The sequence below is a fragment of the Schistocerca nitens genome, chromosome 6, assembly GCF_023898315.1.
Source record: "Schistocerca nitens isolate TAMUIC-IGC-003100 chromosome 6, iqSchNite1.1, whole genome shotgun sequence".
Taxonomy (NCBI): Eukaryota; Metazoa; Arthropoda; class Insecta; order Orthoptera; family Acrididae; genus Schistocerca; species Schistocerca nitens.
In genome coordinates, this window is record NC_064619.1 from 528,906,028 (window position 1) to 528,922,278 (window position 16,251).

The 16,251-nt window shown below is 37.9% G+C and overlaps 1 protein-coding gene across 5 annotated transcripts in view; it reads left to right on the forward strand.

The window, feature by feature from the left end:
* The window catches only part of LOC126262566 (cytosolic carboxypeptidase 1-like), a 524,760-nt gene that overhangs the window by 165,325 nt on the left and 343,184 nt on the right, over nucleotides 1-16,251 (forward strand). For all 5 annotated transcript variants that reach the window (XM_049959267.1, XM_049959269.1, XM_049959270.1 and 2 more), the window contains exons 10-15: nucleotides 2,969-3,140; nucleotides 13,399-13,776; nucleotides 13,874-14,083; nucleotides 14,161-14,286; nucleotides 14,402-14,510; nucleotides 14,586-14,742. In XM_049959267.1, coding sequence (XP_049815224.1) covers nucleotides 2,969-3,140; nucleotides 13,399-13,776; nucleotides 13,874-14,083; nucleotides 14,161-14,286; nucleotides 14,402-14,510; nucleotides 14,586-14,742 — 1,152 coding nt within the window. The remainder of the gene's footprint in view (nucleotides 1-2,968; nucleotides 3,141-13,398; nucleotides 13,777-13,873; nucleotides 14,084-14,160; nucleotides 14,287-14,401; nucleotides 14,511-14,585; nucleotides 14,743-16,251) is intronic.

Consider the following 16,251-nt stretch of genomic DNA (forward strand, 5'->3'; position numbering starts at 1 on the left):
AGATAAGGAATACAATTTGGCACAGTTAAGAGTCTCATACACAGTGCCAGTAACTTCTTTGTTAAATGAAAGAGACGTATGAGAAGTTACACGTTTTAAGTATCATAATTCATAACAGATAAGGGGAAATGTAACTACCACAGATGTTTGTTTGAATTCCCATATCACCATTTTACATTGATGTTTCCTAACTACCCCACAGGCTAGAGCTTGCAGAATTTATACTCGCCACAGATAGTTTGTGTAAAATTGTCAGAAACAGACACAGAATTGTGTGTTTTTGTAAGCATACTTTTTGTTTTGTTTTGCATAGTTTAAGTTACTACTTAAAATTGTTCATTAATATATTTCAGTTATGTACCCTAAATTTACATTTCTGTTGGAATAAAATGTCTTGACATTACTTAGTTCAGATATTGGAAAGTCAACATGTTGAATTAATAGAAATTTGTGCTAAAAAATTAAAATTATGGCTAATAACTGCATGTTTGGTTGTAAGTGGCCTTCAGTAGGTGTAAGTCAAAAAAATTAAAAGTGCTAGATGCATCAGCATTTAGGAAAAGTGGCTAAATGTACATCTCTGCAGAATCTAAAGAATAAGAAAATTGGCTGCAGGAAAGAGAGAGAATGCTGGCAGGTATGCAAAAGGTTAATCGGCCTGTAGTTTCTAGTTCATAACAGACACAGGAACAAGGTCTATTCATTTGCTACAATGTTAGGTGTCCGCCTTCTTAGTTTACCTCCTGTTGGAGTAGTATTATGAATGTGTGTCCCTCTACCTGAAATCTACACCACGTTCGTAGACATTTTGCTTTAGTACACTGCTCTGTATTTAATAATAATAATAATAATAACAATAACAATAATAATAATAATAATAATACAAGAAAAGAAAGAAATAATAATAAATACAGAAAGAAAACTTTGTTTCCAGTAACTCGACACCCACTCTTATGCTCATTATTACCACACTCTCATAGAAAATCACACCAACTTAGTGACTGGACTGAAGGCTTTCTAATAAATAGAACAGAGTGTCTCATTTTGAACACAGAGAAATCCCCACTTGTGGAAGTGCTTAGAGGTACAATCGAAGGGGTTGCTACAGGACCATTACTGTTCACCACATAATATATAAATAACCTATTGGGTAACTTTTAAATCCCTATGAGGTTGTCCATGAATGATTAGAGAAGTTTCAATCCTAAAAAATTGTAGCAAAATGGAGGAAGACGTGCAGAAGATTGACACACAGTGCAAGGAATGGCAGTTAACCCTCATCATAAACAAATGTAACCATTGCACATAAATAGGTAAAAATACTTGCTACTTTCTGACTACGCAATGTAAATTGCTTGAAAAGGTCACATCCATTAACATAACAGAAGATAGATGGGTAGCTTTGAGAAATAAAATAATGAAGGCAGCATAGGGTCCAGCAGGTAGAAAGATAAGCAGTAATCCTTGTATAACAGGAGATATTTAATTTAATTGCTGAAAGAAGAATATATAAAAATGTATCAGGTAAAGCACACAAAAGGAAATACAGTCATTTAAAAACGAACTTGACAGGAAGTGCAAAATGGTAAGGCGAGGTAGAGCATAAATGCAAAGCTGAAAAAGCATTCATAATTATGGTAAATATAAATGTTGCATACAGGAAAATTAAAAATAAAATAAAGAAGTAGATGAGATGAGAGATATATTATGAGTGGACAAGATGGTTCCAAAATACTACCAAAAATTATTTATATAGAAATGGAAATACTAGTGGAAGCCAGACTTGGGGAAGATCAGGTTGGGTTCCAAAGAAATGCTGGAATATGTGAAGAGTTACTGAACCTGTGACTAATCTTACAAGATAGATTGAAGAAAGACAAACCTATGTTTATAACATTTGTAGATTTGGAGAAATCTCTAAACAGTTTGGGCTGGTAGTAACTGTTTGGAATTATGAAGGCACAAGGACTAAATTACAGGAAGCAAAAAGTTATCTACAACTTCTACAGAAATCAGTTTGCAATTATAAATACTAAAGGACTTGAAAGGGAAGCAATAGTTGAGAGGGTACTGACACAGAGTTGTTCCCTATCCCAGATGATGATCAATTTGTACACTGAATGAGCAGTAAAGGCAACCAGGAGAAATTTGGAAAGGGAAGTAATGTTCAGGGAGAAAAGATAAAATCTTTGAGGTTTACCTACAACATTTTAATTTGATCAGAGATGGCAAATGATGGGGAAGAACAAATGAATGGCTTGTATAGTGACTTGAGAAGAGATTGTAAGATAAACATCAACAATTTAGGCATCAAAATACTGATGATGGCCAAAGTAGAGAGAATATAAAATACAGACTGGCTACAACAAAGAAATCATTTCTGTAAAAGAGAAATATTTAAACATCAGATATAAATTTAAGTATTACGTATGAAACCTTTTTCTGAGAGTATTCGTCTGGAGTGTAGCCGTATACGGGAGTTAAATGTGGCTGATGAATAGGAGACATAAGGAGAAAATAGAAGCTTTTGAAATGAGATGCCAGAGAATGATATTGAAAATAGATGGATAAATCTGATATCAAGTTCAGATTCAAACTTGCTTAAATGGACCAATCAGTTCGTAGGACACATTCTAAGGCCTCAAAACAGTCACCTCAGTTATGCAGGAAAATGGGATAAGGACTGGGGAGGAGGTTGTAAAGGGAAACAAAGGTTTAAATACAGTAAGAAATGCAAATGGATAATGGTGCAGCAGGTACAAAAAGACTTGTCAGAAAACTTGTGTGGTGAGCTGCATCCAACCTGCACTGAAAAAAAAAACAGCAACATTTTGTCCTCTTGCTCTGCAGTACATTTCCTTTATTACTGGCCTTTAAATTGGGAATGCAACTGTTTAGTGCCCATGTAGTAATTGATAACTGCTGTAGAATCTTGGTTGTCTGTTGCTTCAGATATGTGTTGTTTCAGGTGGTTCGTCTCGTGAAACAAGCCCCGACTCCGAAGATGAAAGCACTGAGGAGTTTCCGGAGGATGATGATGATGGTGTGACCCAGGAAGAGAATTTGAAGGAACTGCCAGAAAACAAAAGTTCTGATTATGTTCCTCGATCAGCATTGCGTGAAGCAGATGATTTGAAGCAGTAAGTGTACAACCCTTCGAAGTTTGTATGATAATAGATTTTTTGCTCATATTATGATGATACGTACTGCTAACTATTGGAATCAAAACCAGTGCTTTTAAAATACTGAGATTGGTCAGTATCATCTATTTTAATCCAAATTTGACAAACTTTACTGCAAGGAACTATTGTTTTAATCTATTTTTCCTAGCAAGTCTTACAATTTTTTCTCTAGTCTTCTTCTTCTTCGTCTTCTTCTTTTAAATATTAATGTGTACCTACAATGTGGCAAAACTGCTTTCAAGTAGAAGTAATGCCATGCTAGCAGATCATCAGCTATGTAAGGCAGTGACATAGTTCAACGATTAATTTAGAACACAATAATCTCAGAAACTGCTATAGGGATTTTGATACAGTTTTGACTGACAGATACACTGATTCACAAGGAAGATTTTTATATATTATTCATAAATATTTCATACAAATTGTCTGATTATGGAAAATTAAAGCTACGTTGTGAAAACAATAAGATTATCACCTAGTGACTGTCGCCGTAACTAGAGAGAGAGCAGCAGTGACTTGAGAGAGCAGCAGGCATGACCAGACTTGGATCTGATGTGGTGATCTAGCAGTAGAGCATGTTGTTTTAGGATCCAATCCTGGCTGGGTCACTTTTTTCACTCTGCCTTTTAACCTAACATTCACTTCTACATTTACATCTACATAGCAATCCCCGCAATCCACAGTATGGCGTGTAGTGGAATGTACCCCATACCACTTCCAGTAATTTCCTTTCCTGTTCCACTAACAAACAGAGCTAGGGAAGAGGACTGTCTATATGTCTCCATCTGAGCTCTCATCTCTTCAGTCGATGAAGCATCTCTCTAATACTGGCATGTTGTTCGAACCTACTGAAACCCGCGCCACCTGGGATGGCACTTCTGCGCATAGAGGCAGAGTGGAAAGGAAGTATGGGGGGATGAGAACTACATATGCGCGGCAGCAGAGAGCGGGCAAACGAAGTCCACATTGCTGAAATGCATTGCTGTGGATGACAGTCAGGCTCGTTTGCCTAAGTTACATTGTATTATACATTCAAATCGATGAGGGGAATAATAAGGGAATAATAAATATTAAAACCAATTTTGACAAATCGTCAGGAGAGAAATATTAATTCATGTGTTGACGACGACGTGCCCACTGCTCCACAGGTACTCTGCGTGATGTCGGGAGGCGAGAACAGCTGACACAGCTTTGTGAAGACGTGAAGTACAATTTTTCTCAAAACGACATTGAAACTGCTTGCAATAATTACCATTTATTGTGATTTAAACTGCATTATAAGTAAAAATTTAATACACAACAAAATTAACTTCAAGCACAAACCGAAATCATTATGTTTGCTTGACAACTACTTCTGCTCAATAGAATTTTTAAAAATATTTAAGGGGTGTGTGTGTTTGATGGTAGGTGTAATCACCGCGTGTAAAAAGAATTAATGGTAGAAAAGACTATCATAAAAATGGTCAGTCATTGTTAATGGGCATTATGAGTGTAAACTAATACGTTCGATATTACAGTGAGAGACAAGCAAACAATTAACCATCATCTGTGAATAACTCCAGGGAATCTGACCGATAACATCAAAAACCATTGATATCTCGACAAGTAGCACTTACTGTCATTTTGGGGCCTTATCCAGTTCTTTCCTTGAAAATGACGGAGGTTTACAACATGGTGGGAGAAGCTTAACTTCTCCTTGGGCAATATGTTGAACATTATAGTCTGCATAATTGAAAGGATACAAAGTCCCAATCTAAAAGGCTAGGGAGTTCTCATTATTATGCATGCAACTGATATGTTAACAAACATAGCTTTTAAACCACGAGTCTTTAAAACTAAGAAATATTATTACTTTGTTCCAAAGTCTACATTGTAATACCATCGTCACTTCTATTTGAGTCTGTTTCCGAACAATCTGATTTTAAATTTACGATAATATGTTCAAGGCTTATATCCATCATGACTTTCCTGTCAAATTCTTCTTTATGAAGCTTTTCAACATGCCACACACAGTGCCCACACTACCGGTGGGATGTTGTCTGTTGCCTCATTGTCTACTGCCTCATGCACAAGCAATTCACTGTATGTTATCTTGAATGTTTTGTTTTTTCTTGCACATAGCTCTGAAATGCCCAAATGAATTTCATGAGACTACAATGACAGTGATATGTGGGTAAGCGCAAAACTGTGTGATCCAGTTCGTGTGCAAGGAAGTCAAGTTTGTACGTTCTGTCACATGAGTTGTACAGTATAAATTAACGAGCTGCAGGAGATTGGCACAAGTTTGGTTTTTTTTTTTAGCTGGGGAAAAATACCCACTTTTCTGGTATTTGTACTTGATGTTTTCTATATAATAGTTGAATTAGAACTGGCAATGACTGATTTTGAAACAAGATAGACAGGAATTGTGAATCGCATCATGAAACTGACAGTGTTCATTGCAGAATGGTAATCACTGCTGTTTTTCTTGCATGTAAATACAAGTTTATTCTTAGAAATACAACCAGAAGAAGAGTCAGCATGCAGAGTAATTATCTGAGAACCTATCGGTATGAGAATTTTAAAACCACCAATACCATCACTCATTTTCCAGCAGACTGGAATGATTCTAATTGACCCATCTTTCATCAAGGTAATACACTGTTGAACTACCTCCTTATCTTGTATCGTGAATCTTGATATGGGATATAGTTCATGCTGCACCTATGTCACTTCATTGAACTAAAAGCTCTCTTCTTAACACATCTGGAACCAACATCTTTTAAAATTCATTACCTGACGAAGTGCTTACCATTGAAGCCTACATAACTGTAACACATTTTTGTTATGTCGGGCATTCATGATTCACATGGAGCACTTTAAAATATTGTTGTTAAAACTATCCGTTTGTGTTACAGGTTCCTTGCGATTTCAGTGCTTTCCATGCGACAGGAAACCAACTGTTTCTACGGTTCCTACAGCTCTGACACTTTCATTTACAGGTCTCTTTACAATTCTCTTGCTGACACCACATGGTTCTGGAGTCTGTTCTTGTGTTTTCCAATGTCAACTGCAGAGACCTGCTTTTAAATTCACATTTGAAAAAGTTATAAATGTGGTAAATAATTTGCCTTGCCTGCTTGTGAAGCACTTCACTTTTATTGCTGTCACCTGACCTTTTTAAAAAAAAATTGCAGTTAAATATTTACAAGATACACATTCACAGCTATACTGCTGCAAGAAAAAAAGAAACAAAATAATTGATAGTAGAATGAATAATTTGGTGGTCACGAAGTGCAGCAACAGCACAGCGTGTAGGAGCGAGATTCTCGCTCTCTAGCTGTAACTCTCTGCTAGCCGCTCTGAAAAAGAATGTTGGCTGCCAGTGGCTAGCGGAGGGCGATGCGCAGAAAGCCTGAATATTGGGCCGCCGCCTTACATGACACGCACAATAGTAACAAATCTTAGGAGCCCATCTTATTATTGAAGTTGACCATTTGCCTTCACTACCACATTCTTCATATTCTCATTGCAGTGCATATCTCCTTGCAACATTATACCCAGATATTTAAACAATGTGTTTGTGTGAAGAACACTGCTAGTGCCGTATCTGAACATTATGGATTTGTTTTTCCTACTCATCTGCATTAATGTATACATTATTTATCAAAAGTATCCGAACACCTAGCTGCAATTTACTTAAAAGTTCATGGTGGTAATGCTGGAATTTAGTATGGTGTTGGTCCACCCTTAGCCTTGAGGACAGCTTTTACTCTTGCAGGCATATGTTCAGTCAGGTGCTGTAAGGTTTCTTTGAGAATGGCAGCCCATTCTTCATGGAGTGCTGCACTGAGGAGAGGTATCGATGTCGGTTAGTGAGGCCTGGCACAAAGTTGGCTTTCCAAAATATCCCAAAGGTGTTCTATAGGATTCAGGTCAGGACTCTGTGCAGGCCAGTCCATTACAGGGATGATGTTGTTGTGCAACCACTGCACCACAGGCTGTGTATTATGAACAAGTGGTTGATCATGTTGAAAGATGCAATCGCCATTCCCAAATTGCTCTTCAACACTGGCAAGCAAGAAGGTGCTTAAAACATCAATGTAGGCCTTTGCTGTGATAGTGACATGCAAAACAAGGGGTGCAAGCTCCCTCCATGAAAAACATGACCACACCATAACACCATCACCTCCAAATTTTACTTTTGGCACTACAGACACTGGCAGATGACATTCACCAGGCATTCGCCATACACGCACCCTGCCATCATATCGCCACATTGTGTACAGTGATTCATCACTCCACACAATGTTTCTCCACTGTTCAATTGTCCAATGTTTACGCACCTTACACCAAGCAAAATGTCATTTGGCATTTTGATGTGTGGCTTATGACATGACCACACCATAACACCATCACCTCCAAATGAGCAGCCACTCAACCATGAAATCCAAGTTTTCTCACCGCCCACCTAACTGTCATAGTACTTGCAGTGGATAGTGATGCAGTTTGGAATTCCAGTTTGGTGGTCTGGATAGATGTGTGCCTATTACACATTACGACCCTCTTCAACTGTCAGTGGTCTCTGTCAGTCATCAGACGAGGTCGGCCTGTACTCTTTTGTGCTGTACTTGTCCCTTCACGTTTCCACTTCACTATCACGGTGGACCTAGGGATGTTTAGGAATGTGGAAATCTCACATACAGACGTATGACAGAAGTGACACCCAATCACCTGATGACGTTCAAAGTCCGTGAGTTCCACGGAGCACCCCATTCTGCTCTCTCGTGATGTCTAATGACTACTGAGGTCACTGATATGGAGTACCTGGCAGTAGGTGGCAGCACAATGCACCTAATATGAAAAACATATGTTTTTGGGTGTGTCCGGATACTTTAGATCACATAGTATATCTTTCATCACACCAACTAGAAATTTTGTCCAAGTCATCTTATATATTCGTACAATCGCTCAACTTCAACACTCCTATACACTACAGCATCATCAGCAAACAACCACAGATTGTTGCCCACCCTGTCTGCCAAATCATTTATGTATATAGAGAATTATAGTGGTCTTGTCACATGTCCCTGGGGCACTCCCGACAATATCCTTGTCTCTTATTGAACACTGCATTGAGGACAGCATGCTGGATTCTATAACTTACGAAGTCTTTGAGCAACTCGCATTTCTGTGAACCAGTTCCATATGCTCGTACCTCCTTTAACAGCTTGCATTGTGGCACTGTGTCAAATGCTTTCCGGATATCTAGAAATATGGAATCAGTCTATTGCCCCTCATCCATAGTTCGCAGTATATCATGTGAGAAATGGACAACCTGAGCATTGCACGAGCGATATTTCCTAAAACGATCCTGATTTCTGGACATCAGTTTCTCGGTCTCAAGAATTAATTGTATTCAAACTGAAAACATGTTCAAACTGATGCCTATTACTATGTCATCTGTGTGGGAGTCAGTTCAATGGTCAAAATACCATATGTTTGTATGATTCCCCTGTGTGAACTATATGTTGAACATGAAATTTAAAACTTCAGCTTTTGTTTTGCTGTCTTCAACTGCCATGCCAGACTGATCTACAAATGAGTGGATGAGAGCATTAGATCCACTTAACGATTTTCCATAGGACCAGAATTTTGTTGGGTTGTCTTCCAGATCTTTTGCTAAGGTATGATGGTGGTAGCAGTTGTACGCTTTGTGCATAGATCTTTTCACAGACACACACATTGCTTGTCATCATTTGCGCATTCTGTTGTGAACAGAGATTGCAACAGCCCCTACTTCCTCAGCATTTTCCGAATCTCAGTATTAATCCATGGTGCGTCTTTTCCATCCGTTATCCACTTACTCAGCACGTACTTCTCCAGACTATGATTTACAACCTGCTTAAACTTTGTCCATAATTCGTCTATGACCATCTTACTGGAACTAAGTGATGTGTGTTCACTGTCTAAGTGAGACGCTAATAACTTCTTATCTGTTGTTTCTAGAAGTAGTACTCCCATAGCCTTCTTAAATGATTCAACAATTCTCATAACCATAGTTGCTATAATGACATCAGGATTAATCCTGTTTTTCTACTTACATTGTCGATGTGGTCCAGCCTACATGTAGCTAAGATGCCAAAGATACTTCCTTTGCATATGGGCTTCCAAACTAGCTGTGCAAGACAGTTTTCAGAAAACATGTTCAAAAGTACTGTGCACAACTGTCTGTCTGAACCATAGACATGAATCCATTGACAGCACTGACTATATTCAGTAGGTTAAAGTTGCCTCTATCTAGTATTGTATAATCTGAGTATTTGTGCTACTGATGTAGACTTTCTTTGAATGCCTCTAGAATTGTCACAGCAGAATTGGGTGGCAGGTAAAACTATCTCACTTCTCAGTGATATGGAGATTCGCCAGAAATGGGGCTCCCCTTTCCCCAGTACTGCTTAGGGACATGCAAAGTCACTTAAGTGACATCCAGCTGATTTGAATAATTTCAGAACAACTGCATAGAAAAAAAGCATGTGAATCCAAAACCTTTGATTTTCAGCTCTTTTGTGTGTAAAGTCAAATATTTTCCAAAAAACTGCTTCAGCAACTTCTTTTCATTTACACACTGTATATTCTTTAAGCAGCACAGCAGATTACTAAACTTACAGCTTCCTTCTTTTCTTGAATCAATCATAGATGTGAACAACATTCGTTGTGTAGCATGGTGAAGTCTGCCATATATGTTTAGTAAACTAGATAAAAAGTCAGTAGTGTCATATCTCACTGTTGAACTTGAAACTTTCAGCACAGTGCAGGAGCATTTAGAGGTATGCTGGCTCAAGTTTAAAGGAAAAGTTGATCATACACTGGATAGATATGTACCCAGTAGAACAGTTCATAATGGGAGGGAGCCACCATAGTCTACAGTCACCATAAATAGGTGTAAAAAAAAAGTGTAGGGCTGCAGATAGAGAGATGCTGGATGAAATGCTTTTGGCTGTCAAGAGTGCAATGCATGATGCTTTCAGTGACTGGCATAGCAGAATATTATCAAGTGATCTTTCACAGAACCCAAAGAAATTCTGCTCATTTGTAAAGGCTGTTAGTGGCACCAAAGTTAATGTGCAGTTCCTAGTGAATGAGACAGGAACTGTAATTGAGGGTACCAAAACAAAAGCTGAAATGCATAATTCCATTTCCAAATGTTCCTTTACAAAGGAAAACCCAGGAGAATTGCCCCAATTTGATTCTTGTGCCACTGAAGAGATGAATGAAATAAGTGTTAGTGCCAGTGGTGCTGAAAGCCAGATGAAATCATTAAAACTGAACAAAGCTCCAGGCCTGATGGATTCCCTGTCAGATTCTATACTATATTTGCAGCTGAGTTAGCCCATCTTCTGTCTGTAATCTATCGTGCATCCCTTGAACAAATAACCACACCCAGTGCTTCAAAAAAAGGCACAACTCACATCCGCCTACAAGAAGGATATTAGAAGTAATCGACAAAATTACCATCTAGTAGCCTTGACATCTTTTTGTTGTAGAATCTTAGAACATATTGTGAGCTCAAGCATAATGAGGTATCTTAAGCAGAATTACCTCATCAGTGCTAACATTTTGAAAACATAAATCATGTGAAACCTAACTCGCACTTTACTCATGTGACATATGAAAGCTATGGATTAATGCAAGCTAGTAGATGCAGTGTTTCTTGATTTCCAAAAAGCATTTGACTCAGTATCGCGCACATGCTTATTGTCAAAAGTACAATCATATGGGGTACCAAGTGAAATTTGTGACTGGATTGAGGCCTTTTTGGTAGTGAAGATACAACGTGTTATCTTGGATGGAGTGTCATTGTCAGATGTAGAAATAACATTGGGTGAGCCCCAGGGATGTGTGTTGGGACCCTTTCTGTTCATGTTGTATATTAATGACCTTGCAGACAATAGTAAAATTTGGATTTGTGCAGATGATGCAGTTATCTACAATGAAGTACTATATAAAAGAACTAGCATAAATATTGTCAGATCTTGATGCAGAGATTGGCAACTTGCTCTAAATGTTCAGAAATGTAAATTTTGCGCTTCGCAAAATGAAAAAATGTAGTATCCTGTGACTATGGCATCAGTGAGTCACTGTTGGAATTGGCCAAATCATACAAATAACTTTGTGTAACTCTTTGTAGGGATATGAAATGGAATGATCACATAGGTTCAGTCACAGGTAAAGCAGGTGGTAGACTTCGATTTATTGGTAGAATACTGGGGAAGTGGAATCAATCTACATAGATCACTTACAAATCATTTGTGTGATAGTTATCGCACAAAGTACCAAGTAGTTTCAAAGTATTATGCCCAAAACATGAGTGGGTTATTGAATTTTCAGGAAGTCTGAAAAGTACATATGAGACTGAAACCCAGTCACCTGGTTTTCATGGACAGTACTGTTCCAGGTCAGCAGTCTGTTTTTCCTTCACAGATTAAGACAAGCTTTGGTCCACAACTACATATTTTAATATTTTATTTCATACCAAACTCTTTTTTAAGCTATCATATTATCTTTGCAAGACAGTCAACCATATGGTAGAAGATAGACAAGAATCCTGTTTCAAAACCTGCCCAGGCACACAGTTTTGATGTATCATGAATATTCAACAACTCAAATACTAAACCAGAAGTAACAAACAACAAAGGGCATTTGAAAAGTCCGTGCAAAGTCCAAGAGATGGCACCACCAGCATGTACTGAGGTCATATTTAGTCAGTAGCATCTTTGGAAAGAACGCACACACATTGGTCTATTTCTTGTGTTTGGCATTCGTGTGAATCAAGGAAGTTGAGTGATTGTCATAAACTGGATGAAAAAGAATTTAGTGTGGTGATTAAACATTACTTTATGAAAGGCAAAATGCCTCAGGAGACTAAAGAGAAGCTTGATAAACATTACGGTGACTCTGCACCTTTGATTACAACAGTTTATAAGTGGTTACAAAATTTTAGGAGTGGCCATATGGGCACAAGTGATGCTGAACGTTCTGGACGCCCTGTGGAGGTTACGACGCCAAAAATCATTGATAAAATCCATGATATGGTGATGGACGACAGAAGAGTTAAGGTGCTTGAGATTGCTAGTGCTGTGGGTATCTCAAATGAATGGGTACACAATTTTTGCTTAAACATTTGGACATGAGAAAACTATCCGCAAGATGGGTTCTGCAATTGCTCACGCTTGACCAAAAACGGAATCATGTGAAGTGTTACAAAAATGGTTTGCAGCTGTTCAGGAAGAATCCGCAGGACTTTAAGCATTGTTTTGTCACTGTGGATGAAAAGTGGATACATTACTATACCCCTTGAGACTAAACAACAATCTAAACAATGGGTTACCAAGGGAGAATCTGCACGAAAAAAGGCGAAGACCATTCCTTCGGCTGGCAAGGTTATGGCAACTGTCTTTTGGGATTTGCAAGGGATAATCCTCATCAACTATCTGGAAAAGGGTAAAACTATTACAGGTGCATATTATTCATCGTTATTGGACCGTTTGAAAACCAAGCTGCAAGAAAAACGCCGGCGATTGGACCGCAAAAAAGTCCTTTGCCATCACGACAATGCACCAGCACACACCTCAGCAGTTATGCTCACAAAATTATTGGAAATAGGATTCCAACTCATTTCACATGCCCCCTGTTCTCCAGACTTGGCTCCCTCAGACTACTATTTGTTCCCCAATTTGAAGCAATGGCTGGCGGCACAAAGATTTTATTCAAATGAGGAGGTAATTGCAGCAACTAATAGCTATTTTGAAGAATGGACAATTCCTATTATTCAAAAGAGATCAACAAATTAGAACAGTGTTGGATGAAGAGTATAAGTCTAAAAGGAGACTATGTCAAAAAATAAAAAAGGTTTACCCCAAAAATGTAAGTAGTTTTTATTTTTGCAGACTTTTCAAACGCCCTTCGTGGTAGCTCCAGCTGTTGCTGATCAACATATGACATGACTAAAGTATTTTTATATGAGTATAAGAAAATGTAAATTTTCTTTAGATAGAGCAAAGGCACAATAGAATATAGAAATGTGTTATATTTATTTTAATCAGCATTGAATGCAGCTGAAATGGTAAATCTGTAGTGAAGTCTGTAAATGTGAATAACTATACATACCATTATTTACATGTCCTTTTGATGTGCTACGTCATTAATATGGCAATTATTATGGGTTTTCTTTTAGGTATGAATCATTTTTCCGAGAGCTGAAAGGGCCTTGTGTTTGCACCAAAATGAAATGCAATTCTGGAAACAGGGAAATAACACTTAAGAAAAGTTGTTCCTTTGATGCATTGATGGGAGAAAGTGATCTAAAGAAGAAAGTCATGGAATTCAATTTGACAGAAAACACACTCAATTTTTCATCTACTGCATATACAGGAGCTTCCCAGTCACAGAACTCGAGCTGTTCTACCAGAAATGAAAATAAGGATCAGTGTATACAAGGGAAAAGTTTTCCTATGGATGGAGGAGGTGAAAATATTAGTGAAAGAAGCTCTACGTTAATTTCACAAAATAATTTGATGTTGAAAAAGGATGTTGCTCAGACTCCAAATGGAAGGTAAAGCATGCATTTGTAGGTAAGCAAGCCCATATAATAATGAAACGCTGTTACATAAGTGATTCATTATTTATTTTGTATACTGAAATTTTTACAGAAGTTTGGCTAGTAGCAGAGAAATGATAAAAGGCCTTACAGTATTTGAAAACATTCCTAATTACTCTACTTTCCATTATGCATATTCTGTGATTGCGTCAAGAGTCAGCAGTGTGCTACCATTTGTTAAAGTGGCATATCCTGATATGATGGGTAGTGAAGGTTCAGGGAAGCTAGAGCCCTTGAATATAAAGGACAGAAGAACATGTAGGTATGTAATTGGCATCATGGCAGATTATTGATCTATATTTCCAGACCTTTTTCATACAGTTCTGTTTTCCTTTTTAGGAGCAAACTTTTAAACTGTGTGGAGAGAGGTCTTCATCCAAATCAAGTCATGAACAAAGTTGTTTATGATTTGGATAGTTGGTCTTCAGTGGATCCATCTCATAGATTGATAAACGCAAGTGAAAAGTGAGACTACTGATAGAGAAATTTGAAATGATATATCATCATTGAATTGTCATTACAAACTATGGTGAAATATTTTTGTTCAATAAGTATTAATTATTGTGACTTTCACTAACAGGGTCCTTTTCAATATGGATGAGAGACACTTGGGAAGTGGCGAACCTGAGAAACGTCACTTGATTTTTGAGTCAAGGTTTGAAAGTGGAAACCTTAGAAAAGCTATTCAGGTATATAATACAATATATGACCCTGGTATCATTAACTGTTAAGTTCTATTTTGTACATTGTCTTGTTTATTGCAGGTTGGTCTCCGTGAATACGACTTGATTCTCATGCCTGATGTTAACTCAAATAAGCATCATCAGTGGTTCTATTTTGAAATAAGTGGAATGGAAACTGATGTTGTTTATACATTTAATATAATAAACTGTGAGAAACAAAACAGTCAGTTCAATTATGGTGAGTTATTTATTAAACTGAAATCTCTGTTTGTAACGTTAGCTAAATTACATGTTGTAGAGAAAGATTCAGTACATTTGTCAGTTTTGAAGAAGAGTCTTCTATTTATACAAAACTGTCATACTAATTTTGTGGTCTAATAACAAAATTATCAATTTTTGACAATATGATGCAATTGGTTGGATAAAAATATGGATTGGAGGGAAAGCCGCCTGTGAAATGACATGTCATATACCAGTTGTTATGTAAACTCTGTTCGGCCTTTTACGTCGGCATGACTACCACCAAGTTATCGGTTAGGATGAATGGGCATAGGCAAAAGGTTTATACTGGCAGTGCACAATATCCTGTTGCAGAGTATGCTCTACAACATGACATTTATGACCTCAGTGCCTGTTTCACCACATATGCCATCTGGATTCTTCCCTCACAGATACCAGTTTCTCAGAACTCTGCTGGTGGGAACTAGCATTACAATATGTCTTTGGTTATCATGACCCACCTGGCCTTAATTTACCTTAATTTTTTCCTTCTCAGCATTTCTCCACAGTAACTACTATTTTCTCCACTCTGTTTTAGTTTTCTACACCTTTTATTTTCTGACCCGTCTATTTTTCGCCATCCCCCTCCCCTGTCTGTTACATATAATGCACTTAGCTTTTCACTCTTATTAACTCGAGCACAATGTTTTAGCAGTAATCTCTGTCTCGTCTATTACCCTAGCCTCCACTTTTAAGCTCCCGAGTTTCCAAATCTCATGCAGTGCATTCCTCAATCTGTTGTTCCTTCTCATCCTGTCCGGAAAGTCTCCCATGACCTGGGGTTGTAGTGACTTTTCTGAACTCTACCCCTTCTCCTAAACATCTTCAGTCCTTTTGCTTGACCCCTCTTCCCTCCCTTTCAACCCTTTTGCCAGGAGTAGGAGCCACTGGCTCTGAAAGATAGCATATGTACAATCTTTTTTATATTTTTGTTCTCCTGTAGCCTTTGGTGAGTAGATTTTATATCTATCAAATTACAATATAATTTCATAGTCTGATATATGCTTTATGATCAGAAATATATTGACATATAATAGAGGGAAACATTCCACGTGGGAAAAATATATCTAAAAACACAGATGATGTGACTTACCAAACGAAAGTGCTGGCAGGTCAATAGACACACAAACAAACACAAACATACACATGAAATTCAAGCTTTCGCAACAAACTGTTGCTTCATCAGGAAAGAGGGAAGGAGAGGAAAAGACGAAAGGATGTGGGTTTTAAGGGAGAGGGTAAGGAGTCATTCCAATCCCGGGAGCGGAAAGACTTACCTTAGGGGGAAAAAAGGACAGGTATACACTCGCGCGCACAAACACACACACACACACACACACACACACACACACACACATATGTGTGTGTGTGTGTGTGTGTGTGTGTGTGTGTGTGTGTGTGTGTGTGTGTGTGTGTGTGTGTGTGTGTGTGTGTGTGTGTGTGTGTGTGTGTGTGGATGGATATGTGT